This window comes from Rattus rattus, chromosome 10 (assembly GCF_011064425.1).
Source record: "Rattus rattus isolate New Zealand chromosome 10, Rrattus_CSIRO_v1, whole genome shotgun sequence".
In the NCBI taxonomy this organism is placed as follows: domain Eukaryota; kingdom Metazoa; phylum Chordata; class Mammalia; order Rodentia; family Muridae; genus Rattus; species Rattus rattus.
The window spans coordinates 50,510,661-50,527,307 of NC_046163.1; the positions used below are offsets into that span (position 1 = coordinate 50,510,661).

The 16,647-nt window shown below is 44.4% G+C and overlaps 1 protein-coding gene across 1 annotated transcript; it reads left to right on the forward strand.

Moving 5' to 3' along the window:
• The first annotated feature begins 27 nt into the window (after nt 1–27).
• Nucleotides 28–16,581, forward strand: Pfdn2 (prefoldin subunit 2). Its single transcript, XM_032914609.1, has 4 exons — nt 28–134; nt 14,670–14,758; nt 14,852–14,975; nt 16,277–16,581. The coding sequence occupies exons 1-4, from the start codon at nt 60–62 to the stop codon at nt 16,451–16,453; spliced, it is 465 nt and encodes a 154-aa protein (XP_032770500.1). The 5' UTR covers nt 28–59; the 3' UTR covers nt 16,454–16,581.
• Nucleotides 16,582–16,647: the final 66 nt, after the last annotated feature.

Consider the following 16,647-nt stretch of genomic DNA (forward strand, 5'->3'; position numbering starts at 1 on the left):
ACTAGAGCGGATGTGACGCAGTGGGAGTGCGCAGGCCGGAAAGCTTGCAGGTGGGGAAGATGGCGGACAGCAGCGGTCGTGTGGGCAAGAGCGGCGGGAGTGGCACGGGGAAGGGGGCGGTGTCGGCGGAACAGGTGAGGAACCGCGAGCGCAGAAGGCACCTGGGTCGGTGTCGAGTTCGTGCAAGGAAAAGGACTTGTGATTCAGAGGGGCCTTTAGTCCTTCCCACGTTCTCCGTGGTCACGCACAGGGGAGAGGGCGTTTTTGGGGGTGATCACAATCCTTTCTAGGGCGTGAGTAGGTGGGGTAGGTAGGGGGGAGGCACGCCCGGGGTGTAGGTGGGTAGTCGAGAGAGAAAGCTCTTAGATGCAGGATCTGGGAGGGTTGTCCAGGTCCCTAAGGAGATGGATCGTCGTCTCCCCCTCTACGAGGTACCCTAAAGAGAATATGGTGTTTGAAGTGTCATCTAGTAACGAACCCCAGAGTGTTCTTAGTCAGTGAGTGGGTTATTTAGTCTTTGACTCCAAAACCGTGTTCACCATCACAAACACGCTGCAGAGCCACGTGACTCAGACTCTGAACAGTTTAGTATTCAGTAACTATTTGGACTAAGGAGACTGTGGTTTAGTTATTTTTTCGTTTTGTTTTGTTTTTGTTTTGTCTTGGGGTGGGGATGAGTGTTGCTATAGGGTCGGGCTGGGTCGCTCTATGTAGCCTTGCTTTTTTGGAATTCACTATGTAGACCAAGCTGGCCTGGAACTCACAGAGATTCGCTTGTTTCTGCCTCCCAAATACTGGGATTATCTGGGACTACTATTCCTGGCTCGGGTTGTTTTCGTCTTTTGAGACATGGTCGAGCTCACTCTCAATGCTCCCTTCTGCAGAGACTTAAGTTTTCAGAAGAGGCTAGAAACCGTTTTCTTGGGTCCTCTGGGAGGAGAGCCAGTGCTTTTTTTTTTTTTTTTCTTCTCCTCTCTCTTTTTCGGAGCTGGGGACCGAACCCAGGGCCTTGTGCACTAGGCAAGGGCTCTACCACTGAGCTAAATTCCCAACCTGTAGAAACCGTTTTCTAATGCAGGTGTGATTCTGCTCTTCATAACATCGGGATACATCTGACGAATTAATCAGAAAGCCCTTTGTGGTATAGGGACCATGTTTTGTTAATCTTGGGACTAGTGTTTAATTGGTATTAGAAGAACACACAATTGAAATGAAAATAGTTGAAGCTAGGGGTGTAGTTTGGTGGATTAAATGGGAAAGCCTTGAGGTGTGGGGTCTGGGTGGGTGTCTCTTCTCACTGGGGATGGAGGTCCAGGGTTGGGATATGTGTGTATTGAAGAGCTATTTTAATCATATATTTGTCAGTTGCTTGTTGAGCAATCACTACAGGTAAAAGTATCAGCATAGGGACTGGAGTGGTGGCTCAGCCGTTAAGAGCACTGACTGCTCTTCCAGAGGTCCTGGGTTCAAATCCCAGCAACCACATGGTGGCTCCCAACCATCTGTAATGAGATCTGATGCCTTCTGGTGTGTCTGAGGATAGCTACAGTGTACTTATATATAATAAATAAATACATCTTTAAAAAAAAGTATCAGCATAAATAGTTTAAAACCCATACTGTTGGAGAGCATAGTCTGTTGAAGTGGGGTTTACAGTTCTACTATGAGTCGGAAAGAAAGTATTCAAAGAGAAGTGACATTCTGGGGATGGAAGAGGCACCCTCTGACAGTGGGAAAGAAAAAGTAAAGCTTTTGAGAGTCTATCTTGTGTTATACTTTGCTTAACACAGAGAAACAGGTAAGTGAAATAGACTTTATCTTAAATTTGGACACAGCCAAGTGTGATGGCTCATACCCATAATCCCAATGGGTTACCCTCTCAGTTCCAGGCTAGCCTAGGTTACAGAGTGAAACACAATCTCAAAAACAAACAAGATAGAATGGCAAATAAAAATGAAACAATAAGACTTCAAAAATATGTTATGTATGTTTGCATGTCTGAGTGTGTGCATGTACCACACGTGTGCAGGAGCCATCGGAGGCCAGAAGAGGGGTCCAGGCCCCTGATAACTGCTTATTAGCTACCATCTGGGTCTTGAGAACCAAACCCAGGCCCTCTGCTATAGAAGTAACAGTTCTTCCACTGAGCCATTGCTCCAGTCCTTACACCAAAAACTTCTGCACATGATTTCTCTTCTTACTTTTTACCCTCCTCTATCTGTAAAAACATGTATTTCCCATTTCATAACTATTTAGAGTACTAGTCAAGAAAATTCATTCGATCACCCCCCTCCCCCCTTGGTCACCATGACTAAAAAACAGAGACTACAGAGTATGTTTACTAAATGCTAGTTAGGGCTGGAGAGATGGCTTCTGCACTTGAGCACCTGATCTCACACAGACACATACATACATGCACATGATCTGAACAATCTTTCTTTTTTTTTTTCGGAGCTGGGGATCGAACCCAGGGCCTTGCACTTGCTAGGCAAGTGCTCTACCACTGAGCTAAATCCCCAACCCCCTGAACAATCTTTCTAAATGCTAATTTGCTTTTATTTTCTAGAGGATTCTTCAGCTTAATTCTAAAGGCTGAGAAAAGTTAGTCAATGTGAGGATTTTTTTTTCATTAGAAGAAATGTGTTCATAAGCCTTGAGGCATGAACTGCTCGGCCTTGGAAATGCTGGAGGATTTAAAAGAGCTGTATTGCAAGACTTGAAGAAGACACAGTCAGCCTTGTTGTTCTTTGACACAAGTTTTTTTCATGTGGCCTAGAACTCACCAGCTAGGCTAGGATGGCTGGCCAGAGAGTCCATTGACCCTCTTTTCCCCAGCGCTTGGATAACAAATAAGCCTCAGAATTTAAGTTCCCTAGCATTCCATTGCCAGGCAGTTCATGCCTCAATACCATACCTCCCCCACCCCCCAAGTTCTCAAACTCCGGTTCTTTGGTTCTTTACCTGTGGAACTTTTCTTCCCAGCCCAATTTAAGTGTTTATCACTGATACAAATTCAAGCCTGATGTGACTTTCACAAGGAAGATAGGAGCAGGTCATACTTTCTACTAGGCCCTTGTTTTATTTTCGGTTTATCCTATTTCTATTTATTGTTTATTGGTTTGCTGCTGTTTTGTCTGAGAGAGGATCTCCCTCTGTAGCCCTGGCTAGCCTGGAACTTGCTGTGTAGACCATGCTAGTCTAGGGCTTGTGGCATTCTTCCTGCTTTGATCTCCCAGGTGTACCACAGCACTTGGAGGAGTGTGTGTGTGTGTGTGTGTGTGTGTGTGCGCGTGCGCGCGCGTGCGTGCGCGCACGCGTGCGCCAGCCAGCCACATGCATGCCTGGTGACTTTGGACTGTGGGGGTCAGAGCATTGGATCCTCTGGAGTTAGAGACAGTGATAGTTATGAGTCTCCATGTAGGTGCAGAGCCACAAGTGCTGCTGAGCCATCTCTTTAGCTCCCCCAAATCGAGACACATAAACATTATGTACACACATATAATAATGAACTAAACAAATGAGAAACCCTGCTGCAAAGTAGATTGTGATGTATACGCCTGTAAGAGATCCCCTGTATTTGGGGGAGAGGTAGAGAGGCAGGATTAGGAGTTCAAGTTCATCCTTAACTAAATAGCATATTTGAGGCCAGTGTGAATCTCAAAAAGACAAGAAAAATTCCTGTCACTTGTCAAAGTTCAACAGGTGTTTCGAAGAGGACAGAGCCTACTCAAACACTGCTTTATACCCCTTACCCTCCAAACTCATGACCTTATAATGTAAAATACAATCATTCTGTCCCAGTAGTCCCCAGAGTCTTACATTATTCCAGTACTAACTCAAAATTCCAGGGTCAGTTGTGAGCCTGTGCAATGAGAGTAGCATATGCACGTTCATCATGTAATGCAGAGTCAGGCAGAGAGCAGACATTCCCGTTCTAAAGGAGAGAAGTAAAGCCAGGAGGAGGCTTTACTGTTAAAGCCTTAAGTCTGAATTCCAAGAGGGCAGGCATGGTCTTACCGTTCTATGATAAATTATCCCTATATATGGCATTTGGAAACTCTGGGGCAGGAATTGGGCCTCTAAAATACTGGACAGCTCCACAGGGCACAGTCCATGCTTCATGCTCTTGGGCTGGGGGCATACCAGTGCCTGCAGCTTGCCCGGTTAGGCACTGTCCACTGACAGTTGCTGTACTATTAGAGATCATGGTGGCTGCCTGGCCTAGGGCTTGTTCCAGTGACTATTCCCCGACAGCTCCCATTCCTGCATCAGGGTTTTCCTTGCACCCCTGTTTAACCTCCCACAGTCCAGTGCATCTTGTGAAGTTTTGGTAGAGGAAGCCATTTCTCCACAGCTCTTGCATTCTGCATGCCTCCAGAATTAGCACCACGAGGCATAGATACTACCACAGGTTACTGCTAATAATGCTCTCTCCAGCTGCAGTACAAGCTGTACTCGAATAAATAATGGAGCATGCTGGGATGTGAGGAGCAGAGGCTAGGTATACTGGGCTGTGAGTTCTTTCTGCCCTTAAGACCCTAGCTTTTGGTTCCATGATTGGAAGGACAGCCAGGGTCTCCAAAATGCCTTCGGAACGTTTTTGTCATTGTATGGTAAATAGTAACACTCAGCTTTCTCTGTCAGTGCTAATTTGTGCACTTGCTTGGTAAACCTCTTGGGGGGTGGAGACAGGTTGGGAAGGGAGGGAAACAGGTTTGCATTTATTTATTTTGTGTTTGTGGAAATGCCACAACGCCCATGTGGTAGCCAAAGGACAATTTGCAGCAGCTGTTCTCTCCTTCCACCTTGTCCATCCTGGGATCAAACTCAGGTAGCCAAGATTGGCTGCAAAGTCCTCTTACCAGTTGAGCCATCTTACTGGCCACTGTCTTGACCTATTTCCACTTTGTACATAGACAGCCTGTGAATTGTATTAGCTTTCAGGCTCTATCTTCTTTCTTTCTTTCTTTCTTTCTTTCTTTCTTTCTTTCTTTCTTTCTCTCTCTCTCTCTCTCTTTCTTTCTTTCTCTCTTTCTTTTCTTTTTTTAAAGATTTATTTATTTTATAGATGTGAGTACACTGTCTCTGTCTTCAGACACACCAGAAGAGGGCATCAGATCCCATTACAGATTGTTGTGAGCCACCATGTGGTTGCTGGGATTTGAACTCAGGACCTCTGGAAGAGCAGTCAGTGCTCTTAACCGCTGAGCCATCTCTCCAGCCCCACTTCTTTTCTTTTTTTAAAGTTTATTTTTATTATTTTTATTTCATGTATATTGGTGTTTTGCCTGCATGTATGTCTGTATGTTAGAAACTCCAGAATTGGAGTTAAGAGAGATGTGTGTAAAAAAGGGGGTCATTCTTATCCCTGCCTCACTCACAGATGAGAGGGACTCAAACTGTGACTTTTTATTTTGGCTTTGGCAGGTACTGGGGATTAGCCCTCATCTACTTTTCTAATGGTTGGATTGCTCCTTCCCCAGCTGTGGACCTCAGATACTTGCTGTTGAACTCTTCCTGGGTCATTTCTGCTCCAGTAGTTGGTGTTCTGGGGAGGCATTTTGCCCTGGCACATGCTGCTGGTCCATCATGACTAATGGAGACCTTCTGTTCTCTCTGTCCTCCTCCACCTTCTTTCTCATTTCTCCTTCTCCCTTGTGGTCCCTACCTGTGACCCTAGCCCTGGGACTCAAACTCCACTTCTCTCTGTTCTTCCTGGTAATTGGTTGTAGCTGCATTTATTTAACCAATGCTTTTAAATTGGGGGGTAATGTTTGATAGCAGAGGCTGATGTACATGGGGATTGCTTGTTCTGGGGCAATGAGATCTTGGGGTACAGAGTTTAGCATTTGAATACATAGCAGCACTCGAGTAACCCCCAACAGGTGAGTTGCCATGTGGGTGCTGAAACTGCACCTGAGTTCTGGAAGAGCAGCCAGCGCTCTTACCTGCGGAGCCATCTCTCTTAGTTTCTTTTGATTATGAATTCTGTCTTTAAGCTGGGTGGTATGTTTCTTGAAAACAACAGATTTGGATCTTGTTTTATAATCTGGTCATCTGGTCTTTCTTTTTTTTAAGTTCTTGATACAAGGTCTTACTATGTATCTCTACCTGTCTTTGAGCTGACTAGATAGACCAGAGTGGCCTTGAATTCACAAAGATCTACCTGTCTCTGCTTCCCAGATGCTGTGATTAAAGGCATGGGCCTTTGGTGTTTTAATTAGAGTGTTAAGACTACTTACATTTAGGGTTATTGATAGGGGTTTGTTAATTACTGTGATTTTGTTGAATGTGTTTCTGGTTGATTGAATTATTGTTGGTTTGTTTTCTTCATTCTTCCTATTTGAGGTTTTGGACTGTGTTGGCCATGGTGTCTGTTTGTGTGAATGTGTGTGTGCGCGTGCACTCACTCATGCTCGCTCTCCCTATCCCTCTCTGTCTCCCTCGCCTCTGCCTGCCTGTTGCTTATAGAGCCCAGTCTGGCTTTGAACTCGAAATGTAACTAGGGCTGACCTTGAGCTCCTGATCCCTCTGATTCAAATCTCAGATGCTGGGATTTCAGGCATAGACCAGCAGTCTCTAAGGAGTGATAGTCTTCCTTAGTTCTTCTGTTCCTGTCTTGAAATTTATTCTTCCTTGTGTGTCTTTGTCCTCTGTGTATAGGATTCCTCGTTGGCTTGGTAGGCTTGGACTGACTTGGTTTGGTGCTTTCCTTGCAGTGCCCTGTTTCTTACTCTGTTCCAATGTTTTAACATACTTTTATTGTGTATGGTTGCATGTTTGTACAGGCCACAGCACTGGTGTGGCAGCCAGAGGATAATGCCTTTCCTCCTACCATGTGGCTCCTGCTGATCAAACTTAGGTCGCTAGGCTTAGCAGCGAGTGCCTGTACCTCCTAAGCCATCATGCTGGCTCAAAGCTGGTTCTCTCTTCCCAACTTTGCATGGATTCTGGAAATGTAATTCTAGTCATCAGGCTTAGGCAGCAAGAGCAATTACCTGGCCTGAAAAAAAAGTTTTAAATCTCATGTAACTGATAATTGTTAGTTTGGGTGAAGGCTTGGGTTCAAAAACTATAGAAATAGTATAGATAATAAAATAAAGAAATAGTATGAACACACTCTTTAATCATATTCCCACCGTAGAAATGAGGGGACAAGGACTTTGAAAAAGAGGTTGAAAGAGGAGTAAATCTCAGCCTTTCTGCCGTCTCGTGGCGTTGGTTCTCAGCCTAGTGACTTGTCCCTAGGAAACAATTGGTAGCGCCCAAAGTGTGTTTAGTTTTTATTGGGTAGAATGCAGGGATGTTGCTGAGTACTGTAAATCGTACAGGATTACCAGCGTAAGTACCAGTAGTACTCAATAAGAAACTGTCCTATTGTGTATTGTGTATATTTTATAGGAACAAATAGGAAAAGAAGACAAGTAGCTTAGTCATGTAGCAGTGAACAGCTAAAGGCAGTATTTTGTCTTGTGAGTGAGTGCCTACAAGTATGTAGTGTATGTACCACATGTATTCCTGGTGCCACAGAGGCCAGAAGAGGGTATCATATCAGATCCTCTGGAACTGGAGTTACAGGCTGTTTTAAGCCACCATATGTATGCCTTGAGAAAAAACAATTGGATTATGCAGTTGGTTATACAGGAGGTGATTCAAGATCTTCGGGAGGATAGTTTGGTGAGCAATACTAATACCACAGAGAAGTCAGAAGGAAATGTAAAGTAAGTTAGAGGCAATGGGTATAGTCTGGTTCTCAGTTTGAAGAGAAGGGATGAGTACCCTTCGGTAATAGAGTGGTAAGATCAAGAACAGTTAGAGGGCACTGAGACCAGTGAACCCAGGACTCGGGAAGTGGAGATGGCAGGAGTTCAGGTCGTCTTTTCTATATATGTCCGTAGTAGGCTAGCTCTGAGCAGCTGAGCCTTTGTCTCAGAAACAGTAAAAACCAGGGGAGGGACAGATGGACGGATGCTGAAAGGGAAAGAGGCAGTTAATGAGGCAGTCTCTCTCTCTCTCTCTCTCTCTCTCTCTCTCTTTTTCTCTGTCTCTCTCTCTCTCAGGAAGTGCACTTTGGATGTATTCAGGCAGAATTCTCACCTTCTGTTCTCTCAGTATTCAATTAAGTAATGGCCTGTAACACAGCCGAAGAACATTTTTTGGGGAAAGGTGATATGGGTGAGAACAGGTGTTTGTTGCCAGACCTGACAAGCTGTATTCAGTCAGAAAGAACCATAGGGTGGAAGGATAAAATTGAGTTCCACAAGTTGTCTTCTGACATGTGTGTCCACCTGTGCGCCCCTAACCTCATAATTTTTGTTGTTGTTTGAGATGGGGTTTCTCTGCTTATAGCCCTGGCTGTCCTGGAACTCACTCTGTGTGGATCAGGCTAGCTTTGAACTCACATAGATCTGTCTGCCTCTGCCTCCTAAGTGCTAGTTCATAAATTTAACTAAAAAGGACAATGTGTCCCTTGGGTTCCTTTTTGAAAAGCTTTTTTTTTTTTTTTTTTTTTTTTTTTTAAAACAATTTACTTCCTTGGATGTATGAGTTGTGTACCCTGGTGCCATCAGAGGTCAGAAGCAGGAGTTGGGGGTTGGATCCTTTGAACTGGAGTTACACATGGTTGTAAGTCACCATGTAGGTGATGGGAACTGAACCTTAGTCCTCTGCAAGAGCAACAAGTGTCCTTAACTGAACCATCTCTCTATTCTTCTCCCCCTTAAAAAATATTTATTTTTAATTTTTATTTTATGTATATGTGTTTTGTCTGCATAACACTTGTTTGTTTGGTGTCTGCATAGTCCAGAAGAGACCTTGGGACTGGAGTTACAGATGGCTATGAGCTGGGGTGCGGGAACTGAACCTAGCATTAGTGCCTGATACCAGCAGAGACCGGAAGACGGCAGATCCATACAACCTAAAATATTTGAGACTTACTGCTTTCTTAGTCTAAAGGGAGATACATAATCCACCCTTCTTTTCTCTTTCATCACCCCCCAACATTAGATAGGAGAGAGGTAGGGGGCGGGGATCCCTGAATCCACCCTCCTTCTCTTTGTTTCTTCCCTGGCCATAACCATTAACAACCAACCACCAACCTCCTAAAGGACAACAAACATCCACAACCCACTGAACACCAATACCACCCACTCCGCCTCTCAGGATTGAGGGAGGGCTTCGTGGTCTTTAGATTGCTTCCTGATGTCTGGAGGCAATGAATGATGTCTTTGGGGACCCTAAGAAAATTGGAATGCTAGCCAATTCCTGAGAAACCTGGCTGTTTCATTTACTGTCCAGGAAGGTGCAAGCCTCACTGAGGCAGTCTGTAAGGCTACACCAATTGAGGCTAGCCACTTTGAAACTGTCCTGGATGCAGATGAGGCTGTCTTGAGTCTGGATCACCTGAGGCTAGATACTTTGATTGCACTGGTGTCTGGTTGTTTTGTTCTGAAGAACACAAACTTAATAGTAACATTGTAGGGACATTTTTATATGTATATATGAAATATGTGGTGTGCACAAATCAACTAATAATGATTCTCTGCTTTGTGTTTGAGTAGGTGAAAGGCATGTGTAAGTCAGTTTGGATTGAATAACCAAACTGTACTTGGGTGTTAATCCCCATCTATGCCATATGAGAAAATGGCATGTAATAAGTCACGAGGACCAGGTAGCCAAAGAGTCATTGTCTACTGCAGAGAGCTCCATGTCTCTTCAATCTCCCAGCTGTCCCTGGGTAGGAGGTCAGCATTTGCACCACCTGCTTTGCTGTCTTTTTGGGTCTCTTCTTCCGTGTCAGCAGCCAAGATTTTCAGGAAGTCTCTCATGGTCAGATTTAATCTTTATTAACGTTGAAGAAATGCACAGCATTTCTTTCTTTTCCTGTGAAGATAAAGGTGTAGCCTCTTCCTCAACAGAGCATATTTCCTGACTCTGACACTGAGGTTTATATATTCTTAAAGTGTACAGGCTGATTTAATCCAGCAGTCCATTCTAAGAGCCAGTGTTTTTCAGCATTGCTACCTCTCTCACTGGCATTTAAACAGTCTAAAGTTAATAGAGTGTTACATAACCTATCTCTGGGAGGTCTCGCATCCCTTGTGTTTTATGAACATCTCCTTTAAAGTGCTGTTAGATCTTTCCACAGTGCTTGACCGTAGGACTGGAGGGCACACCTGTAATGTGTTTTGTTTGTTTAATTTCAGTGGACATAAGCCAAAGCATTATAAGCTTTCATCTGTAAAGATGTCATTAGGATAGCCATCACTTCTACATGTGGAATTACAGAATGCCTTCCCAGAACTCAAGGCGGAAGGAAGCTCACTGGGACCCTCAGTAGGCATCAGTGTATGATGTACATAGTGTAACTTTTCAAACTCTGAAAAATGAAACACATCGGCCAGCTTTCATTTCCGTGGGTGCCTTTAGAGTTTCTCCTGGTGGGTAATGGAGCTAGATTATACAGAAACAAGCAGGGCAGGTTTTTATAATTTCTTTGGCTTAGTATCAGATTATAGAAAAAAATTTCTTGTTGGTCATCCCAACAAATACAGCTTTGCAAGAGAATTTGATTTGAAACCAGAAAAGAGAATTTAGTTTTCGGCAGAGAAATAAGGAGTGAGGGAAGTTTGTAAAAGCTCACCAGGAGGAGTAGAGAGTTGACATAATGTCCGGGACACTACCAGTGGCATAAGAAGACAGCAAAAGGTGACATAAGAAGACAGCTAAGGGGGTCTGGAGAGATGGCTCAGTGGTTAAGAGCGCTGGCTGCTCTTCCAGAGATCCTGAGTTCAATTCCCAGCAACCACATGGTGGCTTGCAACCATCTATAATGAGATCTGGTGCTCTCTTTTGGTGTGTCTGAATACAGCTGTAGTGTACTCATATACATAAAATTTAAAAAAAAAAAAAAAACCAGCTAAGATGAGAGAAGGCCTGTGTGTGGGAGTAAACTGGACCAGGTCTTATGGATTTTCAATGTGATATGGAATTTTGGTTGTATTCTTGGGACAGAGGCAGGAAGTCTCGAGGGAGGGAGGGAGGATTAAAAAGAAAAAGACAGCTAGACAACATTATAACATGACTCCTGCCAGTGCTGAGGCTGAAGTGAGTTTATTTTTTCCCAATCAGCTTTTATACCATTCTGGGTACTTGCAGAGAATAGGATCAATTCTTAGATCAAAGAAAAAGTGATCAGACAAGGCAGTAAAAAAAACCCTCTGGTCACTGTTTCTAGGGGTTTGTCAGGATGAGCAAGATAAAGGAGTGCCACACATTGAGCCTTGTGTTAGCCCAAATGTAAATACTCTGAGCCTACTTCCCTGAGCCCAGTCATAAGCTTTTGTGAAATTTCTAGAAGCGGGGAGTGGGGAGGTCTCTACAATCTCAGGTTCAAAGCTAGACTGGTAATCTGTATTCAGAGATCCTGCCTCAAAACAAATAAAAAACTGTGCACACACATAAACAAACACCTCTCCCAATATTTATATCAATGGGGAACAAATTCTATGTCATGCTTAAAAAGAAACCTGGGGCTAGAGAAAAAGGTTAAGATCTTCTAGAGGTTGGGGTTGGGGGGCGGTAGAGCTTGCCTAGGAGGCGCAAGGCCCTGGTTCAGTCCCAGCTCGAAAAAAAGAACCAAAAAAAAAAAAAAAAAAAAAAAAAAAAAAAGATCTTCTAGAGGACCTGGGTTCAATTTCCAGCTCAGTACACAAAGGGTAGCTCATGCTTTGGGGGATCTAATGCCTTCTTCTGGCCTCTTTGGTCCTCAGGCATGCACATAGTGGACATACACATGCAGGTAAGGCACATAAAAATAAATCTTAGGGGAAAGATCTTTGTGTATAAAAATAAGTTTTTGAAAGATCTTGTACATGTAAATAAGAATGTAAAGAGCTCTGTCGTCATAAGAGGTGATGTTGATTTAGGAAAGAATACATAATATTAATTAAATGGGACTATTTCAATGGGGATATTTACATACAGTATGATTTAATAGGGTAAAGAGACTAGTCTATTCCTGATTACCCGAGACTGTCCAGGTTCGCTCTGTTGCTATGTATTGCAATGCTAAATACCGGCCCCCGAGGTCTAGTTGCCCACAGGGATGAGGACATCCTCACGTGCACCAAATGATGCTGTGTAACCTTGTTCCTTAATATATAATGTCTGGTTGAATAAAGATGCCTACTGCCTGGGCAGAAGAGAGGTAGGCGGGGCTTTGGTTCCCAAGCTTGAGGCAGAGACCACAAGAGGAGAGAAGAGGAAGGAGGACGACAACATAGGGAAGGTAGATCATGAGAAGATGTCTGTGAGAAATAGTATAGAGGGTTGGTAAGTGCTCCGCTCTAGTGCTGTTAAGGGTAATTGTAAAGATGAAGGTCTTGTGTGTGTGTGTGTGTGTGTGTGTGTGTGTGTGTGTGTGTGTGTGTGTGTGTGTGTGTTTTAAAGGGAACTGAGTGATCAAAGGTGAGGTAGAAGCTCCAGTTAATTTTTACATTTTGGCACCCAGCGTGGGGTGCTATTAGTAAATATTTGATTTGCCTGGCTCTTCCTCCCAGCCCCATGCTCCCAGAAATAAGATTCAGACTCAAAATGTATATACAATACCTTGGTCATGCAGCTAGGCTCTTCTCTGACTAGGTCATAACTTAAAATGACCCCTTTATTTTAACTTGTATTCTGCCAAGTGGCTGGTCACCTGTGCTCAGGTACCGCGCATCCGTCTCCTCACATCTCCCCAGGGGAATCTCCCAGGCCTGGCTCTATCCCAGAATCCTTTCTCCTCCTGAGTGTCCGTCTCCCGTTTCTTGCCTAACTTACAGGCCATCAGATTTTACTGACAGGTGCTACATCTGTACAGGCACAGGACGTTCCTTCTAGATTTGTCTTTGGTGTGCGGCTGGGACTTTGACCCCGGTGCCTCTTGTACGCTGAGGCCATTCTCACTGAGGGTTCCTCCAGCCCTGAGCTAATTCTACCAAGCTCGCGTGGCTTGATGGGGAAGGCACTTGCTGCACAAGTGTGGCCACCTGATCACGATCCTGGGAACTCAGATTGTCCTCTCTGGAGTTCAACACCCGTACCCAGCAGCTCACAGCCGCCTGTGACTGAAGCTCCGGGTGAAACCGACACCCTCTTCTGATCTCCACATGTTTATATACACACAGGCACACACATAAATATAAACGTCCTGAAATCTTTTAAAAAAAAAAGCAAGGACTTCTGTTGTGGTTTGTCCTGAAGTTATCTGTATTTTGACGCTAATTCCACTGCCCCAAGGACAACTGCCTAGTCACATACTCAGGAATCAGGTGACTTCACCAGAACCTTCTCCGCATTGAATATGTAAAGTACAGGTGAGGAGCAGGTACAGGATAGGAGGAGGCCTGTCATTGGAGGAGAAGCAAGGATGGGCGGGAGAGAAGTTTGAAGGAAGAAGAGGAGACTGGAACAGAGAGACAGGGGACGGGAGGGAGAGAGGGGAGAAGCCATGGCAGGTGATGTTAAGATTCTGCTCTGTGTATTTACAGGTTGTTATTAATGTTCCTAAGGGATGGATGGTACCGGGCTTTGTATGTTTAAGTGGGCAATTATATCTTACCAATTGGGTCAAAGATTATTGTGTTGTGTGTTCTTTTATGTGAGGGTTTGAGTGTAGGAAAGTGTGTGGCTGGGATGTGTTTCCGCAAGATATCTAGCAGGTATCTTGGGGCACCACAGTGCAGGACCTAGCGAGGTAAAAGACACCTATACCTTTTTATTGTTTTATATTTTTACAACAACAGACTTCAGAGATGATGACCCGATGATTAGGCGTATAAAAGTTCACACTGTGGGGCTGGAAAGATGGCTCAGAGGTTAAGAGCACTGAGATCAGTTCCCAGCAACCACATGGGGGCTCACAACCATCTGTAATGGGATCCAATGCCTTCTCTTGGTGTGTCTGAAGACAGCTACAGGGTACTCACATATATAATTAAATAATTCCTTAAAAAAAAAAAAAGTATACACTGCTCTTCTAGAAGACCCAGGTTTGATTTCTAGCACCCATATCCGGCCCGTGACTCCATCACCCTCTTCTGGTCTCTGAGAACTGCACTCGTTTGCACAAACACACAGTTATCCATATAATTAAAAAAAAAAAATCCGGGTGGCAAACTGGCAAGCAGCTCAGTGGCTAAAAGAACTTAAGAGAAAAATGGTTAAAAGATCTTGCATAGGACCCAGGCTCAATTTCCAGTACACACAGGGTGGCTCACGACCACTCACTATTCCGGCTTCAGGAAATCTGATGCCCTCTTCTGGCCTCTGGGCACTAGGCACACACAGCGTGCACATATATACATACTTCCAGGTATAATAGCACTCATCAACATGTAGTAAAAATTAATAAGTTGGGGGGAGGCATAAAAAAGCTGTGACAGACTCTTTACTGGCAAGTTTCTCTAGGTATTCCAGCAGCTCCTCCCCTCCCCCATCTCTCCCATCCAAGTCTATTGTTAAATCACCCCCTTGTGCCTAGTAAATATCTCATACATAGAGGCATGCAGACGTATTCTACGACTTTCCCAAGATAGGTATCCATCCACTACTGCGCCTCTGTGACTTGTCCTCCCGGGGGCTGCCTTTGCTTTCTGGTTTTCACTGGCTCATCTCTCCTCTCTTAGGTAATTGCTGGCTTTAATCGCCTTCGGCAGGAACAGAGGGGCTTGGCCTCCAAAGCAGCTGAGCTGGAGATGGAACTGAATGAGCATAGGTAAGAAGGCCGCAGAGAGACAGTAATTGGAGGGAGGCTTGCAGGGGAGCAGGCCTATTCTGAGGTCTTGTCTTGCTCTCCTACCCTACCTAGCCTGGTGATCGATACGCTGAAGGAAGTGGATGAGACCCGCAAGTGCTACCGCATGGTTGGCGGTGTGCTGGTAGAGCGGACGGTCAAGGAGGTGCTGCCTGCCTTGGAGGGTAACAAGGAGCAGGTGAGCACAGATCCCTGAGGAGGCATTCGGGCAACCAAGAGGTTAAATATGGGTGGCCAGGGATTTAGGGAATGCGAGGAAAGAAAGTCCAGGCAGAAATTCATGTTGACAGTACATTATGTCTGTTGGCTATATGCTATGTCCTTTATAAAGGACATTTACAAAGTCAAAAGTCCAACTCCTGAAGTGAGGAGTTGTTGGCTGTGGGCCCTTTCCATGGGCCCTTTGATGTGGTTGAGTTGGGAGGGGAATGGGTAGAGCAGTTTCTCACAATACAGTCTGGATCCCTGAGTCAGAGTCACCTGAAGAACTTGTTTAGCAGTGTTGGGCATCAAACCCAGGGCCTTATGCACAGCAGGCTAAATACTCTATCATTGGGCAACGCCTCCATCCAAGAACCAGTTTAAACTGTAACTTCTTAGGATATCTCTGGATCCGTGGAGCCAGACCCTTGAAGAAGCCATAAGTGACATTTCAAAGGAAGAAAGAGTCCTGACTGGGATGTCATACATTGGTGATTAACTTGCTGAGATGATGAGGCAGGAGAATCTTGGGTTTGAAGCCTGCCTAGGCTAACTATAAAACAATCAATAAAAAAAGAATGTGACCTAAGATAAGGAACGATAGCATCATAAATGCTCTTTAAAAAACAAGCAACCCTGGGCTGGAGAGATGGCTCAGTGGTTAAGAGCACCGACTGTTCTTCCCGAGGTCCTGAGTTCAAATCCCAGCAACCACATGGTGGTTCACAACCATCTGAAATGAGATCTGATGCCCTCTTCTGGTGTGTCTGAAGATAGTGACAGTGTAATTGTAATATATAATAAATAAATAAAATATTTAAAAAAACAAGCAACCCACCCTCCCTGGGGAACTACTGAGGACTGAAGGTTGCTAGAGAAGGGGCAGTCATTGTCTTAAGTGATGTAGCCCCTGGCAAGCTCCCTGGCTAGCCCACAAGGGTGCCCTGGTTAGACCCATGGGTCACAAAACAAAACAGAAATATGATTTTGAGATGGGTTGTGTTGGTGGCCAGTGGTTAAGAGTGGGGTTAAGTTTGAGAAGAATAATTATATACTTTTATAACATTATCAAAGAATAGCGAAAGCAAGTAGCCCAGATGTTCCCTTTTATAAGCCACTCACTGTGTTTGAGAATTCACTTGAGAGTCTGGGCTTTGCTGATGCTGGGCTAAAAGGTGAGCTTAAATGTGTTGTTTCACTGCCTCTAACCATAGCACATTCCAGGTCAGAGGAGGGAGCCCTGCAATCCTTCTGTATCCTCTTTTCTTTGCCTTTTAGATACAAAAGATCATTGAGACACTGTCACAGCAGCTTCAGGCAAAGGGAAAAGAACTCAATGAATTCCGGGAAAAGCACAACATTCGTCTTATGGGAGAAGATGAGAAGCCAGCAGCCAAGGAAAACTCAGAAGGAGCTGGGGCTAAGTCCAGCTCAGCAGGGGTGCTGGTCTCTTAGGGACTAAGGCCTCTGCATTCTATTTTACCCTGATTCCCACTTCTAACTTCTTTTTATTGTTATTATTATTTTTCTGCTATTGTAATTTTTTTGTTGTTGTTAATTAAATGTTTTGGTCAAATACTTAACTGTAGCCTGAAACTCTCTTACTTAGGGCTACACTGACAGCATACAGCTGGGCATGGTGGCACACA

Coding starts and splice junctions, on each gene's coding strand:
- Pfdn2 (XM_032914609.1), top strand. CDS start 60: ATGGCGGACAGCAGCGGTCGTGTGGGCAAGAGCGGCGGGAGTGGCACG. Junction 135..14,669: donor GGGCGGTGTCGGCGGAACAG/GTGAGGAACCGC, acceptor CTCCTCTCTTAG/GTAATTGCTGGCTTTAATCG. Junction 14,759..14,851: donor ATGGAACTGAATGAGCATAG/GTAAGAAGGCCG, acceptor TACCCTACCTAG/CCTGGTGATCGATACGCTGA.